At 36.7% G+C, this 18,707-nt stretch overlaps 1 protein-coding gene across 2 annotated transcripts; it reads left to right on the top strand.

The window, feature by feature from the left end:
- The first annotated feature begins 5,861 nt into the window (after positions 1-5,861).
- Positions 5,862-17,184, top strand: LOC133300604 (uncharacterized). 2 transcript variants are annotated; one of them, XM_061500178.1, is made up of 5 exons: positions 5,862-6,619; positions 12,846-13,707; positions 14,262-15,615; positions 15,888-15,971; positions 16,251-17,184. In XM_061500178.1, the coding sequence occupies exons 1-5, from the start codon at positions 6,187-6,189 to the stop codon at positions 16,914-16,916; spliced, it is 3,399 nt and encodes a 1,132-aa protein (XP_061356162.1). In that variant the 5' UTR covers positions 5,862-6,186; the 3' UTR covers positions 16,917-17,184. The 2 variants fall into 2 exon arrangements, with proteins under 2 accessions (XP_061356162.1, XP_061356163.1); XM_061500179.1 differs by having other exon boundaries at positions 6,501-6,624.
- Positions 17,185-18,707: the final 1,523 nt, after the last annotated feature.

The following is an 18,707-nucleotide window of genomic DNA, read 5'->3' as shown; positions in this document are numbered from 1 at the left end:
TTTTAAATTTGACACCTCATCTAAAAACTGTTAGATCAGAAAAGATCAATGATGTCCCATGTTTACAAATCAGAGTCATTGATCTTTTCTGATCTAACGGCTCTTAGATGAGGTGTCAAATTTTAAATTTAACACCGGTGTCAAATGATCCTACCTCTATATATATATATATGGAAAAAATATTTCTACAGCCACTTTAGATAAGATTATCTACAGCTATCCAAAAAACTACGTCGTTTTGATTAATGAAGGGTGTTTCTGTAATTTTAGGTGAATTAATGAAGAGTGTTTCAGTAAAATGTATATGATAAAAAAATAAACAAAAGTTTTAACAAAAGTAAAATGTATATAATAAAAAATATTTCCGTCAAAATTTTCAACGGGACACATTTCTGTCAAAAATATTCAACAGAAAATATTTCCATAAAAAAATTTGACGAAAAATATTTTGATAAAAAAATTTGACGAAAAAAATATTTTGTCAAAATTTTTTATCGAATCTAAATTTCATCGAAAGTTTCGAATTAAACATTTCCCTCAAAATTTTTGACAAAACAATTTTCGTCGAAATTTCTGTCAGAACGTATTTCTATCGAAATTTTGAACCGTCAAAATTTTTGACAGAATTCTTTTTTTGTTTAAAACATTTGATGGAGAAAATCATTTTCGTCAAAACTTTTGACGAAAACTAAATTTTGTCACAAATTTCGATAGAAAATTTATTTTTGTAAACATTTTCATCGGAGAAAAAATTCCGTCTCTTTTTGACGAAAAGTATTCTGACGTAAAAAAAAAATTGTGACAAAATTTTCGTCGTTTGCAACGTAAAAATTTCGTCGAAAATATGATCTTTTTTAGTACTGTGAAAAGTACATAAATAATTTTGTTAGAAATTTTAAATTTAATTTAATTTATAAAAGATAATAATTATATTAATTTAAAAATGGGATAAAATGGTAAAATTATCCCATTAGCACTCTCTTTATCTCCCTTACCATTTTTTTAACTCTCAAACAAGAGAAGGGAATATCCTTCAATTTCCTTCCCTTCCTTCCCCTCTCTCCCCCTTGGATCCTCTTCCTTTCCTTTCTCTCCAAACTCTCAAACAAAGCCTAAATAGTCAAACTTTTGGACATTTTATTAAGTTAAATGTGATGAACCTATTCCATATATAGTAATACAGGAGTATATGTACTTGCCTTTTTATATATTATGCATTTGTTTATGTCACACAAATTGTCACTCGTAGTCCAACTATAGTAATACAGGAGATTGAATAAGGATTCTTGTTAGTGAATGACACATTGGTACCCTAAAACTAACCTAAAACTTGAATTGAAGCATAAAAAGGAATTTGTAAGCAAGGCAGTTATTATGTAGACAATAACCCTCTTCCTAAGTCATAATGTATGATACCATGTAGCCTTATGCATGAGTATGCATGTATAGTGCCTCCAATTCACCCTAATGTTGTGAAGGATGGCCCACATAACTACAAAATCACCCTTCAGCACCTTCGCGTTGTTATGTGAGCGTTGGAATAAGATGCATGTCATGACGTAGAACAATATGCAGGTAGGCACAGTGAGCATGCTCACAAAATACTGAGCAAAATGGCCAGGTTGCACATCAAGCCTCCAAGTCTCGTCGATGATTGCATCCCAATCATAACCATCAATCGGAGCATGGCAGTCTCAGTCATACATGGCTGCGTCTGGTTGCGCATCAAAGTCAAACCCAAGGAGCTTCGTCCATATAAGTGTAGTCATGATAATATCAATTCCACAAACACGGGATGTCAGCTCGCCCAATGAGTAGTGGAGGTTATGGTAGAATGCCCTCACCATAACCTCAGAATAGGGGCACTCCATCTCCGCAAGCACCCTCAGATATGCCTGCTCGAACTGTCTCACTACATCGAAACCCTCAAACCAGAAGAACACTGAATCCAGTGACTTCGTCTCGCATATCCCTAGGTTCATGAAGTCCTTCACGAAGCGATCATTTGTCACCATGTCATTGTCAAATAAATAACCAAACGACATATCTAGAGACTCCTCTACAGCTGGCCTAGAGAATGAAGGCGCATCATGGAAAAACAACAGAATTCGCCAAAGATTAAAACCTAGAGTTCATAAATTTGGCTCCACAGCTCTAATTCATAACAAATTAGACATGTTAATCAACAAAACAACCCAAAAACCAAACAGACAGAGAAAAAATTCAAGGAAAAAAGAGGGATTTCGGATAGGGTTCATAAAAAACCCTAAAAACATACCTAAATGGTATTCCAATCGGTTGAAGAAGGAGAGGATGGTGATGGTGGAAGAAAGACCGATCGATTTTAGTTGTTTAATGAAGATGATTGTACGAAAATTTTTCTCCTATTCAAATGGGTAATCGAGTATGTGAGGTGGGGGAAATGTGTGAAATGAGGGTTTTATAAAAACCCCAGGTCACACAAGTTACTCGAGTACACCACCTTTGTACTCCAGTAAATAATGATAGTGGAAAACTCAGTTCAAGTGAAATACTCGAGTAGACACCTTAATATCGAGTAACTACTGTTTCACGAAAAATACTCAAGTAACAAGCTTCTCTACTCAAGTACATAACTCGGTCAACGGTTAAATAGGGAGAGATGAGTGAAATGTTTTGGTACAAAGGAAAAGTTGTAATATTTATTTTAATTAGGGGGCAAAAGTTCAATCGCCCCAATCCACAAACAAAATCTTTCATATTATTTTATTTCCATCTAAATCGTCTATAATTTTCATTTTAAAATATAAACTTCTCTCACCCCTAAAAAATACTAATACTTTAAAAAAAAACTCGGGAAGAGAAGAGTGATAATATGGTATTCAACTATAAACTTCACAAACACACACAATATTCTATATTTACCTAAAATGCTCACTAAACCTCCATTGTATTCTACCATAACTATGGCCTCACTCAATTTTTATCCTAAACTAATTGGTCAATAATTTATTTTTTAAAAATAAAATAAAATAAAATGAACTAGGTGTATTTTGAACAAAACCCAAAAAGGAAAACAAATTTCAAGTTGTGCTATTCACATAAGCAAAAAGGTATGATTATTTGGCATCACTGCTCTCTGCCAGTTATGTTTCTTTCCCTAACATGATGGAACTTTTCGGGGAAAGGATTGTAAATAAAGTCATAGTTTCGTCACTAAAGCCTTTTTAACTGAACCCCACACAATTAAACAAATTTGAGTTGTGTTGTTAAAGACAAGTAAAAGACTATGATCATTTGACATCAATATTATCTGGCAGCTACAACTTTTTCTCTAATATGTTGAATTCTTATTAGATAATGAAAGGAAAATCAAATATCAATGCGGTCCCTAGAGCATTTTCCTCCATAAAAACAGAACGACCATAAACCAAGAAGGATATTTCATCAACAAGAGCTTCCATATTACCTCATTCTCGTCCAAATCATTGTTTTCTGAGTCTCATTTAAAGATAAAAATATCCGCTATAGGAAAAAAAAACTCTTAAGAAAAAACTAAAGAAAAGAGTGCTAATGCAGTATTCAATTTAAAGGGAAAAATATTTCTGCAATTACTGCAGATAAGTTATCTGCATTTATTTTCAAAATGATGTCATTTTGGTATTGAAATTTTAAAAAATTATAAATATAAAGACCATTATAACCCTGAAATAAATTAAAATTATAAAAACACCATGATTTTCGTCCCAAAACAACGTTGTATTGGACTTACTGCAGATAAATTAACTGTAGTAACGACAAAAAAAGCGAACCGCAATTTAAAATGTCACAAAACAAACACGATTTTTCACATATATCCCTAAACACTCATCAACCCTCAGTTGTGCTCTGTCGTAATTTTGGCCCTACTCAATTCATGTCTTCTACTAGTTTGTTTATATATCACTTTTCTTTTAATTTTAAAATATGATTAATGCTCGAAGGAACAATAAGGACTAATGCTCGAAGATTGAACTTAGGGAGCGTTTGGTAGAAGAAAAAAAAAATTTATCTGAAAATTTTAATTTTTAAAAATATAATTTTTATATTCAGTTTATGATAATATCTAAAAATTTAAAATTTTAAAAAAAATAATTTTCTATAAATCCTCCAAAAAGGCATATACCAAACGGCCCCTTAAATAGAGGCAAATTTATGCCACACTACTTTTATCTCAAGTCAAAATATGATTTAAGACAAAGGTGTATATGAATTTAGCACGGCGAATATCCCTTTAACCCTTCATCAACTTCAACATTTTTTTTTTTTTTGTACAAGTAAGGAAAATAAACAACCAAAGAAAACAAACTACCTACTACCTTGGGCACAGCTCGCCCTACAATCTTCCAACAAAAGATCTAAACAACCCTCAGGGGGTTCACTAAGCCAAACAATACTCCAGTCCACCTGCGAAGCCTGGCGAGCTAGCCAATCCGCCACTCTATTGCATTCTCTATTCACATGATCAACCCTCACCATCCAACTCTTCTCCAGCATCTCTCTTATCCTAAGCATGAGCAGATGGCAAGGGTGCGAATCCACACATCCTTGAGTAATCAACTCACATGCATCCATGGAATCTGTTTCCACCATCACTCGTTGGTAGCCTTTTACCCAAGTCCATTCCAAGCCAATTAATATACCCCTTAGCTCAGCCATCAGAATATTACCACACCCAAGTCCTTTTGAAAAACCAGCAATCCAATCCCCATTACAGCTTCGGATGACACCACCACAGCTGAGACGTGTTCCTTTTACGGAGCAAGCTCCATCCGAATTAAGCTTTATCCAGGTAGTTGGAGGTGCTTCCCAATGGGGCTTCCTCACACTCCTACTGTCAACCATCAAACCAGCTTTACAGAACATTTTTTCAGCCACTGATACATTCTGCATAAACATCATAGCATGTCTCACAATTTCTATAGGAGTTTCCCATTCATCATTAAAAACTCCATTGTTTCTTCCCTTCCATATCAGCTTCATCAACTTCAACATTGCCACAACAAAAGAAAAAATTCCACCATAAATAAAATAAAAAAACCTAAAGAACAATATTATGAATAAGAGTTTCCAATTATTTCAATCTCATCCAAAATAGCAGTGTTGTAAAACCCGGCCCGATCCGACCGGGTCGACCCGAGATCTGGCGACCCGGGCATCAGACCGGTTCGGGTCAAGCATTGGACCGCTTATGCATCGACCCGGTCAAAACAGGTGACCCGGTGACCCAGTGACCTGGACGGGTCATGCATTTAAAAAAAAAATAAACAAAATTGTTTCATCTTGTGAGAAAAAATGTAGAACTCATTTTATTTTATTTTTGTAATTTTATTTGCTAATATACTTTTCTACAATGACCTCCAATTTTAACTTTTAATATTGAAACAATTTGCGAAATAATAAATTAATAGATTATAACATATGTCATTTTTTTTGGGTAAAAATGACATATTTCGTTTTTAATGTAGTTGAATTTGAAAAATATGAGTTCAATGTCATTGAGATGTATGTTTATAGGGATTCTGAGTTGCAATTTAAATTGAAATAGAAATAGTATACATTTTTATTTATTTATGCTTCATGGTTTTGAGCTTATTTAATTCATTTTAGATATAGAGAATATAATTGAATTTACATGTTCATATTTATATATCTATATATATCCGAGTCAACCAGTCCGATCAATGACCCAATGACCCAGTACTCTAACCGGATCGATGACCGGACCGGGTTTAATAACATTGCAAAATAGTTTGGTAGTCTAGTTTTACGCTACAACCTCCCCCACCAAAATAAATAGAAACTTCAAAAAAAAAAGTGCTATTCGATTTAAAACATCAGAGACAAAAACCATGATCCACATTTATCCCTAAACACTCACCAAAATTCTGCTGGACTCCACCGTAATTTGTGCCTCACTCGATCCCTATCTCATAATTCGGACCCACTTATCTCTCTTTCTCGATTCATTTTCCGGCCACCACACCCTTTCCTTCCGGCGAAACATTCTCACGAACTTCACTTCACTCTTTGCACAAAAAAACCTTTTCAACTCTTCGCCTTTGGGGTTCAGCCCCCTGATTCAACGACGCCGTTCATCGGCTTTGCAAATTAGGGCTCCGCGCCTTCCGATTTCACTGCCACGGAATAGGGTTTTGGGTTTCGGCGATGCCGCGGAGTTCGAAGCAGAAATCGAGCAAGCACGGTTCGAGAGACGCGAGGGAGCACTCGGACTCCGAGAGGGATTCCGGTTTGAAGGATCACCGGAAGGGGAAGGACGAGAGTGTTGCTACCAAGGCTTTGAAGGATTCTGGTTCGAGCGAGAAGCGGAAGGTCGATTCGAAGGACGGGACCGGAAACGGGGAACATTCCGATGAGTACTACGGCACATCGAAGCGGCGCAAGGAGCGGAGCGGTGACGGTGGAGGAGAGAAGCGGAATGGCGACAAGGACGAGCGAGCGAGGGGCGACGGCAAGCAGCACAGGGATTCGGGTCGGAAGGAAAGTAGAGAAGGTGCGGCGAAGGTTAAGGAAGGTAGGAACGAGAGATCGGTTGATAATGAAGATCTGAGAATATCAAAGCAAGGTTATGAAAATACTGGTAAGGTAACTGATTGACTTGTGGCATGTATATTCACGCGTGTGCTATGCTTAAATTTGTAGTGTAATCGTTTTTTGAACCTCAAATATTGAGAATAAGGGTGAGTGATTAGAGTATAGATTTGAAGCCTGAATCATTTTGTGACCACTTACTGTAATGCCTTAATGACAGCTTCACTCTGAATATCTAATACCACTTTTCAGTTTCGTATGATTTGATTGGATTCCAAATTAGTTGCTCTGCTGTGGTGGTAGTTTACTATTTTGCTTCTTCTTTTTTTCCGCTGTGCAAATGTTTCCATTAAGTGATGTATTTGTTTTCGGTTATCTCCATTTCTCTGGTTCATTAGAATGAATAGGCACACTTTATGACTAATGGGATCTCTCCTTTCTCCCAATTTGTGTAAAAGTTGTTTTGCCAATTTCATGTCTGGTGACATTCTGGAAAAACGTGTCTAAGGGTATCAAGCTCTTTTTAGGTTGTAGGTTTTTCTCGATGCTTTTCTACTTCCATCCTTTCAATTGATTCCAATTTACCTGCTTCCCCCGGAGGTGAAGTCATTTTACCAATCTCTCTCCCTTCTCTGCTGCATAGAATTATTTATGTTTGATTATACCTTTAAACTGTTAGGCTGCCCGAGACTCATATATGGAGCAGATTGTGCCCTTGCAATTTTGAAGTCTTTGAAAGTACCTTTTTCTTACTAATTAATCTGTTGCAACCCCAAGAATCAATGAGATCTATCACATCAATGCTTTGCTCCCAACGTCCCAACCCTTAGCTTCAGTTGAGGTGGTTGCCTTATGAAGTTATTTTAGCTCTGGGAATGTTATTGTTAGGTCATGAGGGGGAGTACAGGACAATGGAGACTTCCAGTGATGGGTTAAGTAGGAAACACACATTGACACACCACAAAAAGAGGCCCAATATTAGTATGCTCCCCCTCAAGCGGAAGGTATTAATGGATTTACCAACCAAAGATGCTCAAGTCTTGACTCCACAATATGAGTTTGTCAAGCACAAACCCAAACACCAACCACTATATCCAAATATTTTGCCTAGCCAAACCATTCACTTTGATACCACTAATTAGGTCATTAAAGGAAGCCCAAAACACGGGAGACCTCCATCAATGAGCTAAGCAGGAAACTCAAACCACAATAAATAGACCTGAGACCACATCTTAACCCAAAACTTTATGGCTTTAATTTTATGGGTTTTTCTACTTATATGGTCCTTACTTAGTCTATTTTTAACCAATTCGAAACTTCATTATTCATCACTCACACTTGAATTTGTAACAATTAAGTTAGTGATTCATATCATTTTGGTTTCATTTTTATTTTTGGGTTATATTGCTTTTTGAATCAGATGTGATCTGGGGAAAAAAGACTAAGGTCCATAGTATTTGGATATGAATATTGAATGCACCTATGAATTGCATGTATAAGCGAAATTCACCTTATAAATAGATGTGAAGTAGATATATGTAATAAGTAATTGAATTTTAAACTTGTTTGAGCAAATTAGCATTGTGGAATCTTTTACTCAAAAATTAGTAGAGGTAAATTTCTTTCTATTTTCATTGTTGTTTTATTGTGTTATGATCCAATTGCAAGGTGCGAGACTTGGAGTTCCACATTGGAACTAGGTTGTCAGTAGCGGCCCGTAGCGCCGCTAAACCGCTACCGTAGCGGGTAGCGGCAGTCGGCCGCTACAAACCGCGACGCTACGCGACATTGGCCGTAGCGGAAGGTAGCGGCGTAGCGTAGCAGCAATACCTCTACCCGCTACACCACTCCCACGTTGGAATTTGATGGAGAATCCGGAGATGATGATGATTTTCTTTATTAGTTCACTTCTTGTACTTAACTATTTGACAATTTTATTGTTCAATTGTGTTTAATTTTGGATCCTTCCTTTATGTTCCTTGTATTTGACATTGATTGTGGAATTATGTGTTTGATTTTGTGTGACTTCTTATGTTTGAGCATTAATACTAAAAACGGTATTGCCTCGTTTCTTGACTGTTAGTATAATATATGTGGAATTAATACTTCACCGTAGCGGTAATACCGCTACCCGCTACACCGCTATACCATTTTCGGGGTCGACCGCTAACTGCTATTGACAACTAAGCATTGGAAACATAAGGTTTTGGTGTGGGGTTTATATGAACTTTGGGCGATCCTACCTTACTTGCTAGCTTTTGGGGTGAGGCTCTCTCAAGGTTTGTATCAATTGATATTAGAGCATCCTATGTCTCCTAGTTGCAATCAAGTGGCGCGATTGGTGACGCTGACATTGCAGTGTTCGCCTAGGGCTAGTAAAAGACTAGCACAAAGCCAGCCCGCTTGGGCGCCAAGGCTGCGGAGCGTGGTGGGATGTTACGATCCAATTGCAAGGTATGGGACGTGGAGTCCCATATCCAAAACATAAGGTTCTGTTGTGGGTTTATATGGACTTTGGGCTCTTCTACCTTACAAGCTAGTTTTTGGGGTGAAGCTCTCCCAAGGTTCGTTTCATATTGACAATCGAATTATCTTTTTTTTTTTAAAAAAAAAGAACTTCGAAGGAATATTGTTTTAAAATTTTTGGATATAACCTTTCACTATATATTATAGAGTTCAAGAATTGCATCACACTTTGCTATTCCAAGCATAACTTATGTAGTTCTTGACTTGCATTGTTGCTGTAGTATAGACAGGCCTGGGAAAACTTTATTCTATATTGTTTTTGTATTTCAAGTTTTTAACATTGACTAATCATTTTATTTCAAGAGACTATTTGGTTTTTATCTCAGGGGGTTGATTGAAGCATATCTTAATTATGAGTCATGTAAAGTTTTTAATTTGAAAATTAGCAGTTTGATTATATTTTGACTTATATGTTATAGAAGAGATAGGATGCTCATCCTTTTCCATTATATCTTTTCTTTTTTCTTCTGTTGCTTTTCTCCATGCATATATTTATTATTTTGGAACTGTCTCTAGTACCTTAGTGCATTTGGCGTGCTATGAATGGAAGATAAAACGGAAAATCTATCATTTTACTCAGACTATTTATATGGGTAGTAAATCATTTTGCATTTAATAATGTTACTCTAGTTTGGGAAGAGAAAATCCTTCTTTTTTGAGAACAACATAAACTCTAACATGTTTAATATTGTTAGTAGCTCCTTAGATTATGTATGTAAAACACTTATTCTAGAGTTTCAAGTCATTGGTTGCATATTGATGAAATGGATGCTGCCTATCAAGCTGACCATTAATTAAATAATTTCATAGTAGTGCAAATGAACCTATAAAAAATAAAGCCCTCTTTTACAGTGAGAAATTTAAATTATATACCAAGATATGTGTGTGTTTGTGTATAAAGCCCAGTCCAGTGCACAAGGCTTCCACCATTGTGTGGTTTGGAGAGTAAATGTACACAGCCTTACCCTGATAAGCAGCAAGGTTGTTCCTGCGATTTGAACCTGTGACTACCCGGGTTATCTTATCAGTGTGCAAAGGTTCAACCTCATACGCGCACTCATTGTTCGGATCCATGTGTGGAGAGCTTGCATTAATGGCATGGCTTATTTTATACTTCACATGAATGGGCAATTAGAAGTGGTTTAGAATCAGTCACATGTAAATAGTGGTGTGCTTCAATGAGGGATGGATTGGTTCATTTAATTTAGGGCTAATTTTTTTGGTATTTACACAAATTCTTATCTAGCAGCGCTATCGCACGCTATAACACATTAGTAGCAGGTAGCGGCACCCAACCACAACAATGCGCATGCAATGCTACTGTTTACGGTAGCGGCCGTAGTGGCTGCTTTCTCAAGTTGCGGATCGCAGCAGTAGCGATGCGATATTAGGGCTTCAATGAAGGAGATGAAGTTTTTAGGGCTTCAATGAAGGAGATGCAGTTTAAGGGCAAAATAGTCTAACCATTTAATTTTAAGGGTAAAATAGACTAACTTTTAAATATTGAGGATCTAATAGACTTTTAGTTTTTCATATTATGAAACCCTATCCCCATGTCGACACTTTCCTTCTAAATTTCTATCTCCAGCAGCCGTCTCCATTTCAGTCTCTCTTTCTCATTTTCCAGAAGCTCTCTCTCACCCAATTTCCGGCAAGCTTTCGGCACAATCTCTTTGACTATGGGACGATTTCGATTCCTCCCTGATTCTGTTTTCATATCCAGTGGGAAGCAAAGAAAGATCTCCTCTCAGATTGTTTCAATATCCAGTGAAGATAAGGAATATTTCGGTATCTCTTTCTCTCACTCATTTTGCAGCAAGCCAAGGCCAAAAAACATCTGATATTCTGACTTAATTTCGATCTACATTCTCTAATGGGTATTATGTTAGTTAAATTTTGTGAAAAAGTTAAATTAATAATTAATATATTTTATTTTATATTGAAAATTATATATTTTATATTACATAATTATTTTAATTTAAAGTGATAATGTGTTAATTATTATGTATAGATTATAGATAATAATATTTTTTAAGGTAATTATACTTATCTCATTCAAGTTAGTGTTTATTATACCCAATTTGAATGGACTTCATTGTAGCGGCTATACCACTACCTAGAATACCGCTATAGCATTTTTGGGGTTGACCGCTACCAGCCGCTACTCGCAATTAATAACTATGTTCTTGTCATGAAATTATTGGTTTGGTTGATGGGGTAGGCCTCAATGATGGTTGTTGAGTCAATAAACATGATTTTATATGTGATTTTGAGCGTTGAAATTATTTTCCAAGATTATATGGATGGGAACAATAATGAGGCAGGATGCTACGCATACACGAGGTTCTTTAGCCCCATTTTCTTCTCTCGTCAGATCTCTGAGTTTTTTTAATACGCGTCCACTGTTGGAGGGATCATTATATTATATCATTCTGTAATTTTTCTATTGCACATTTGGTGGTTTTGGCTCATATTTTTTGTTGGATTTGAATTGATCTCTGGTTTGAGTGGGTCTTTAACTATATTAGAAAAGGTAATTTGGCCTGGTTTAAACCTTGGGACTACAGTGTGGTTTTTTTTTCCTGTATGTTGAGAATTTGGTGTTTGGTTTGTGTATGGGTAATAATTTTCTTTTTCATATGTTGTAATTTGTGTTTGCACATGTTTGATTCTATGGATGTTGTTTTATTACCATGCTTTTGTCATATGTATTTTGTAAGAGTTAATCACCCTGATGTTGTAAGGAGGGCAAAACATTAGTCTGTTAATGTGGTTATTTGTTGTATTTGGTTGAAGCAGAATGCTCACAAATTTAAGGATACTGTATTATTATCCTTACATCTGTTATGAAATATTCCTGTTGGATATGCAGTGAGAGTGCAGAGCTTTATTCCCTAATTGAGCTTGTTTGATTGTGCTGTATTCTTGTTTAGTTTGTTCGGCAGTACTCCTTTCTAGTCCTCAATCAAACAACTTCTTTCTATCCTATTTACCTACTATGCATGTAGAATGAATATGTTCTGCTGATTTTGGAAATTCTTTTTCTTCCTTTCTCAGAAGCAGGTGTTAGTGATTTAGGATAAAATGCTTGATGCATGCAAAATGCCAATCTTTATTGTATTGATATATTAAGGTCTGAGTAGATTTTCTTTTCAATATTTATATTATGAAAGTCTGTAGCTTCCGAAGATGTTATTAATTCCTGTGGGCCCTTTCAAGAAAAATTTATGATGTATTATTTACTTTTAGCCTTTGACTCAACTTGTTCTTTCTAACAATCTATCATTCTAGTCATTGTGTCATATTGTTTTTTAATCGTTGTTTTGTCCTGCAATCTCATTGTGTTCTTTGAAAGTGTGGTCAGCAAATATTCTGTTATTATTTAAGAGTTTATCAAAACAACTCATATCCTCTTTTTTTATTCAGCTAAAATGAATTTCATGCTGGTATAAATCTGGCAATATTGTGCAAGCTGTGGTAGAGTTTGCAATCAATGTCTAATTGATGTGCTGACAATTAATGTTGTTTTGTTAATAACATGCCGCGAAATGTCCCATGTTCACCACTTTCATGGTTGAAGATAAATTGACTTTTGATGTGTGTGCTGTAATATTTTGGTCCTCAATTCCTCATGTATTCTTTCTCGTGATGCACATTATTTCTTACGGGCTTTTGATTATAGACATGTGATGTTCTCTACTTTTTTGCCTGGAAGACAGTTATTGACTTTGACCTATATCTTATTGCAGATTTGAGGAAAGTGGATGAATTGCGAAGCACTGAACTTGATAACCAGCTTGAGAGGCGAATGCGGAAGAAGAGGGACTCTGGTGACAGCGATAAGCATCAAGATAATGTTGGAGATAGTTATGATAGACATTTGTCTTTGAGGGATGAGAATGCCAAGGGTGGAAGGCAGAAGGATGGGAAAAGAAAGGATGAGAAATATAGAGACAAGCATAGGGAAGAGACAGACAGGGAGAGCAAACGTCGACATGACAAGCAACGAAATGAGCATCCTGCAAAAGATCATACTAGCGTTAAGTCTGATGATAAACATGAAAGGGAAGAAAGGCATAGTTTAGAATTAAGACAAAAAAGAACCAAGCTTCCAGAGGGTGACCATGAGCAAGACCATAACCGTGAACGAGACCGTGATTTGGAATCTGGTCGTGACCGGGAGCAGCCCAATGAACGTGTTCATGAACGTGATTATGATCTTGATAGGGATCGTGATTATGACAGAGATCGAGATTGGTACTGGGATCGAGATCATGACCGTGACCGTGATCGTAATCATGATCGTGACCGCCACCGTCACCGTGATCGTGATGGGTCACGTGTGGATGATCGAAGTGCCAAAGGCAAAGATAGTGGGGCAAAGAAAAGAACTTTGAATGACCATGATGATTATATTGATGCTAAATCTAGAGTTACTAAAGGCCAATATCCTGATGGAGAGAAGAGAAGCTTGAGCAGCGGTAAAGCTGATTCTGATGTTGACAAGGGAAGATCCCAACCACGGCAAGCTTTTGCAGATTCAACTGGGACGGTCAAAAGACACAGATCTTCTCCTACATCAAATACACATATTGGCAAAGATGAATATAGGTACCTTTTAGTTTTCTTGGGAGTTTGATTGGAACATTGTAAGTTAATTTTTAGAGTCTTTATGCATAATTCCCTCTATGTGCTTACCATGTGATTATAGAGATGTTAAATTTGTGAACTTCTCAGTTTCATTAATTTATCAGGGTTTTGCTGCTTTTCAGTAGTGTTGCTATCATTTCAAATGAACAGTTTTCTTTAGGAATTTTCTCTGAGGAAGTTTAAAGATTAATGCATCCTAAATCATTTATGATTACTGACATCATCTGTATAGATTACAATTTCAACATCTTATATTTTGTTAAAAAAATAATTTTGCACAATTCTTTGAATAGATGAGAGGTGTTTGTAGATAATGATAAGCAGTCTTTTGCTTTGCCAACTGGGGAAATAATTAACCCGTGTTTGTTGACAACAGTTGTGATGTTGTTTTCTTGATTTTAAATTTATAATCTGGTTATTGGGTTCAGCTTTTGCCTTTTCCCTTGGGAAGCTTATGTGTATGAGAGTTATACCATGGACGATTATAACTGGATGCCATTTTCCCCATGTTTCAGGAATGCAAATTCTGATGATCCAATGTATAGAGAATCAATGATAGAACAGAGAACCAGAGGCTCACGAGAGGGGTTTTCTGGAATATTAGAGAGAGGCCCTAAATACAAATCAATGGAAAAACCCTTCAAAATAGATGATGGTCCTGTAGGGGATTTGTCAACAGAAAGGTCTTCCAGTGCTAAGGCTGCTCCCAAGGGCCAGATGGAAAGATCTCCTTCCATAAGCATTGAACGCAGGTACATGAATAAAAGTGGTGTTAGGCAGAGCCTTGAAATTGAAGAAAGGGGAAGGAGGAACAGTGTTGAGGGTAGAGATTTCTCTACTTCTGACGGAAGACTTGGCCGGGAGTTGACTCAAGAGAAACCACCATTGGACGAGCCCCCTCAAGCAGAATCATCGTTTTATGGTAGGGGTAGTCAAGGCAATGCTTCAGTAATTCCTCCACCACCAGCTTTCAGGGCTGCACTAGACAGACCATTTATGGGTTCTTCAGAGGATGATGTTAGAGATAACTCCAATACTCGATACAGAAGAAGTAGTGATCCTGGTTTTGGAAGAGGGCATGGAAATTCTTGGAGGGCTGTTCCAAACTGGACTTCACCAGTGCCTAATGGATTTGTTCCTTTCCAACATGGGCCAGCACATGGAGGTTTTCAAACAATGATGCCTCAGTTTACATCTCAACCTCTCTTTGGTGTTAGGCCTTCAATGGAAGTTAACCATGCTGGTATTCCTTATCATATTGGTGATGTTGATAGGTTTCCAGGTCACTTGCGCCCACTTGGGTGGCAAAATGTGATGGATGGTGCAGGCCCTGCTCATTTGCGTGGATGGGAAAGTAGTAACGGTGTCTTCAGAGATGATCCTCACATGTATGGTGGTTCTGATTGGGACCGGAACAGGCATTCAATAAATAGTCGTGGATGGGAATCTGGTTCAGAGACTTGGAAAGAACAGAATGGTGATTCTGAGGACTTGCCTTCCCTAGCTGGCAAAGATGAATCAGTTCCTGTGCGGGTGGATGATGGTTTGACTGATCAGTCTATTCAGGTGTCTCGAGATGATGAACACAGCCGGGATGAATTTCATGAGAAATCTCCTAAAACAAAATCGTCCAGTGTATCTCCAGCAAAAGTAGCTTTGAACTCTTTGTCTACAACTGCATGCAAAAAGGGGCTTGATTCTTCGACACCAAGTGACTATCCTGCTCTTTTCAGCCAGTTTTACCTTTCCAAACTCGACATTTCAGCAGACCTAGTAATTCCAGAGTTATATGACCAGTGTATGTGTTTGGTAAATGTTGATAAGAATACATCCAATGATGCAGATGTTAGTGCAAAACTATTCCAGAAGGTATTGAATTTTGAAAACTTTTTTGCTTCCTTTTGCAGTTCCAAAATTCATATAGCTTATATAGTGGAATTGAGTTCTGTAATTATTGACACCAATTGTAACTTCGACTGATTAATTAAGGGAATTTTTAAACTAACCTCTTGAGAAGTGATTTTAACTTCATTAAGTCAACTGGTGTATTTACTCAAATTAGAACTGCACTTTTTGACTTCTTTTTTTGATTAAATTCAATAAATGACCTTTGATTGTTTTCCACTGTCGTGATTTAACAGAATGGCTCAAGAGCACGAAAGATATATGCTGCCACTTTTTCAAGGCATTCACCTTTGCCCGCAATTGATGATTCCCTCTTCCAGGTAAAACTACTTGAGTTATAACTTTGATACAGTGATTTCCTGTAGGTGAGTACTACTTGTTTTACCTTTAGACTTCAAATGATATGATCATTCTTTTTTGGTTATAGAAATTTGTATTGTCTTCTTGAATTTTAATTTCCTGGATTCACATTTGACTTAAGTCGGTGAGTCTTTGTACACTGGGGTTTGCCCTTGTTTACATTTGACATTTTAGTCCGATGAATTCATAAATACTAGATTCTGGAATCTTGATGAGTGAAAATTTTCTTCAATTTGCAGAGAGCCATAGATCTTTACAAGCAGCAGAGAACGGAACTGCTTAGTGATGGGAAAGTAGATATTATTTCAGCATCCAATCAGGTGCTAGTGGATGAATCAGTTCCTCTTCCCAGCTTGGTGAGTGAGCAGATTTCTGCCTCAGCTTTGGATGAAATGGACAATGTGCCAATGCCTACATTTGAACATAAGAAAATGGAAGCTCTCTCTCCTGCTAAGGAGAATTTGGAAGAGATTGATCAAACCTGCAGTCAAAAGGAGCTGGATCATGATTGTAACCATTCTTCGAAGCTAGTCATTTCTAGTCCATCTTGTGGTCACGAGAAGCAAAGAGAGCCTGTAGCAGGTTTGTGTGAGAAAGAGGACAAAGTCATTTCTGATATGGTGAATTCGGGGAATGCAGAGGAGAAAAGCCCCATGGCATTCAAAAATGAACTTCAGTTATCTCCAACATTGCACGATGATGGTGATAACATGAATAACAAAGCTAAAAGTACTGGTTTTGCCCATCGTGCAGATGAAAAGCGGGGTTTCGATGACACAATGATTAGACCCTTAATTTTTGAGGATGGTTCTCCCAGAGCTTGTGATGCTTTGATGCCTGGGTCAAATGAGTCTGAGTCGCTAATTTTAAGCCGGATACATCATTCTCCTGAAAGTACACATTGAGACAATTTCTTTATCTTTCATTGCTTTTATCTATTAGGTTTTTATTTCCTCCCCCATTTCTGTTCCTTTCATTTTAAGCGAGGAAATAAAAGCAAATGGCATTCATGTTCCCTTAGAATAGGGTTTTTTAGACCATCCATCCATTCCTGCATGTCTCATACGTTGCATTTCTGCATGAGCATGTCGCAGCAGCACTGAGCATCTCAGTGAAGTTGCACTGCCCATCTGCATGAATGGGATGGGGTATAATACGACTCGTAAGTTTCAGTTGGTTTCCATAAAAGCTTTACGAAATAAATTATAAGCTATTGGTTGTTGCTTTTTCACCTCTCGTTCTTTTCTTCTCTTCTTTCGAAAAAAAAAAAGGAGGGGGGGGGGGGGGGGGGGGGGGGGGGGGGAGGATTTTTTGTGGACTTGGACCATGGTAGTCCTTTCCCAAAATAGAAAAAAGGAAGAATTGAAGAGGAAAAAATCAAAAAGATAAGGATAGAAATGAAAAAACAAATTTCATTTATGATAAAGGGACACTGAAGCATATTAAATTTTTCTGGGGCAGGGGTGGGGTTTACTATTCCTGCCTTCTCTGCTCTTGTTTCATGTGTGCGCATTCGTAGCTCGATCTTTTCTGAATTTATTCAAACCACATATTTCTTTTTGTGTTGTGTTTTTTTTTTCCTGTTTCGTACTACTATTTTTTTTTAAGGGGTTGGGTGGGCTGTGTTAAGTTCTTAGCTGGCATGGCGTAATTCTTGAGCTGTTTTAATACTTTACATTTGTATGTGCAACAGTGTCCTCATAATTACAAATGATAGGTATGAAGAAACAAAATCAATGAAAAAGATCGTTTACCTGTATCTAACCAGGTAAACTGGTAAAAAGTTTAAGAGGTAGGTTATTTTTTTTATTTTTTTTGGAGTTACCTAACCCTAACTACTTCTTTGAGGCGAGTTGGCTCCCTCCGGTATCCCCACAAGTTTCGACTCTTTGAGCTGGCTATGGGACTAATCCGGAGTGCGGGGGTCAGTGATGGCTAAAGGTTCAGCCCCCTCCCCAAGAATGCATTCAGCGGGAATCAAACACATGTCTAACTCCACTAACTCAGCGCCAAGGAACCAACTGAGCTGCACCCATTGGGTGAGGTAAGTTATTTTTATTATTAATTTTTTGTACTAATTTTTTTTACTATTATTTTATTATCATTTTAGAAGAAAAGTTAAATGAAGAGAGAGAAAAGAAAAATAATTTTTGAATTCAATAGTGATTAGAATGATAATAAAGTAATAGCAAAAAAAAAAATGAATAATAAGAATATTCTAACTTAAAGTTTATTACTGCAAAACAGTTCCTGAAAGTAAATCGTGTGCGCAAAACTATTTTCAATAAGCTTCCTCTCTGCAAATTGTTCGTAAGCTCTTCCTGCGATTTTACTTTTACTCTATAGACAGATTTTATGAAGTTCATCCAGCATTCGGAGACGAACTCTATGGTGACCTTGTTTGACTAAATTTCTTAAGAGTTCAAAATGGATCGAATTTGACGGGTTAATTTAAATAATTTGACAAAGTGTGCGGGTTAGGTTAATAAAATTAAAGCAAATGATAATTTTGACTTGACTTGGTCCAGCATGTTGTGGGCTTGTTAATAGTGGGTTGGGTTGGGTTGGTTCATAAGTTTAAATTACTAAAAATATTAATCTTTTTAAGTTTACTTTAAAATATAATTTAAAACAAAAGTTTGATTATTTTAAGGAATAATTAACTTAAATTCTTTAATGTAAGTTAGTTAATAAAT

Source organism: Gastrolobium bilobum, unplaced genomic scaffold, assembly GCF_033153095.1.
Source record: "Gastrolobium bilobum isolate Gb01-03AN ecotype WA unplaced genomic scaffold, APGP_CSIRO_Gbil_v1 utg4315, whole genome shotgun sequence".
NCBI classification, from domain to species: Eukaryota; Viridiplantae; Streptophyta; class Magnoliopsida; order Fabales; family Fabaceae; genus Gastrolobium; species Gastrolobium bilobum.
The sequence above is the reverse complement of the archived record's forward strand: the minus strand, read 5'-3'. Positions and strand labels throughout refer to the sequence as shown.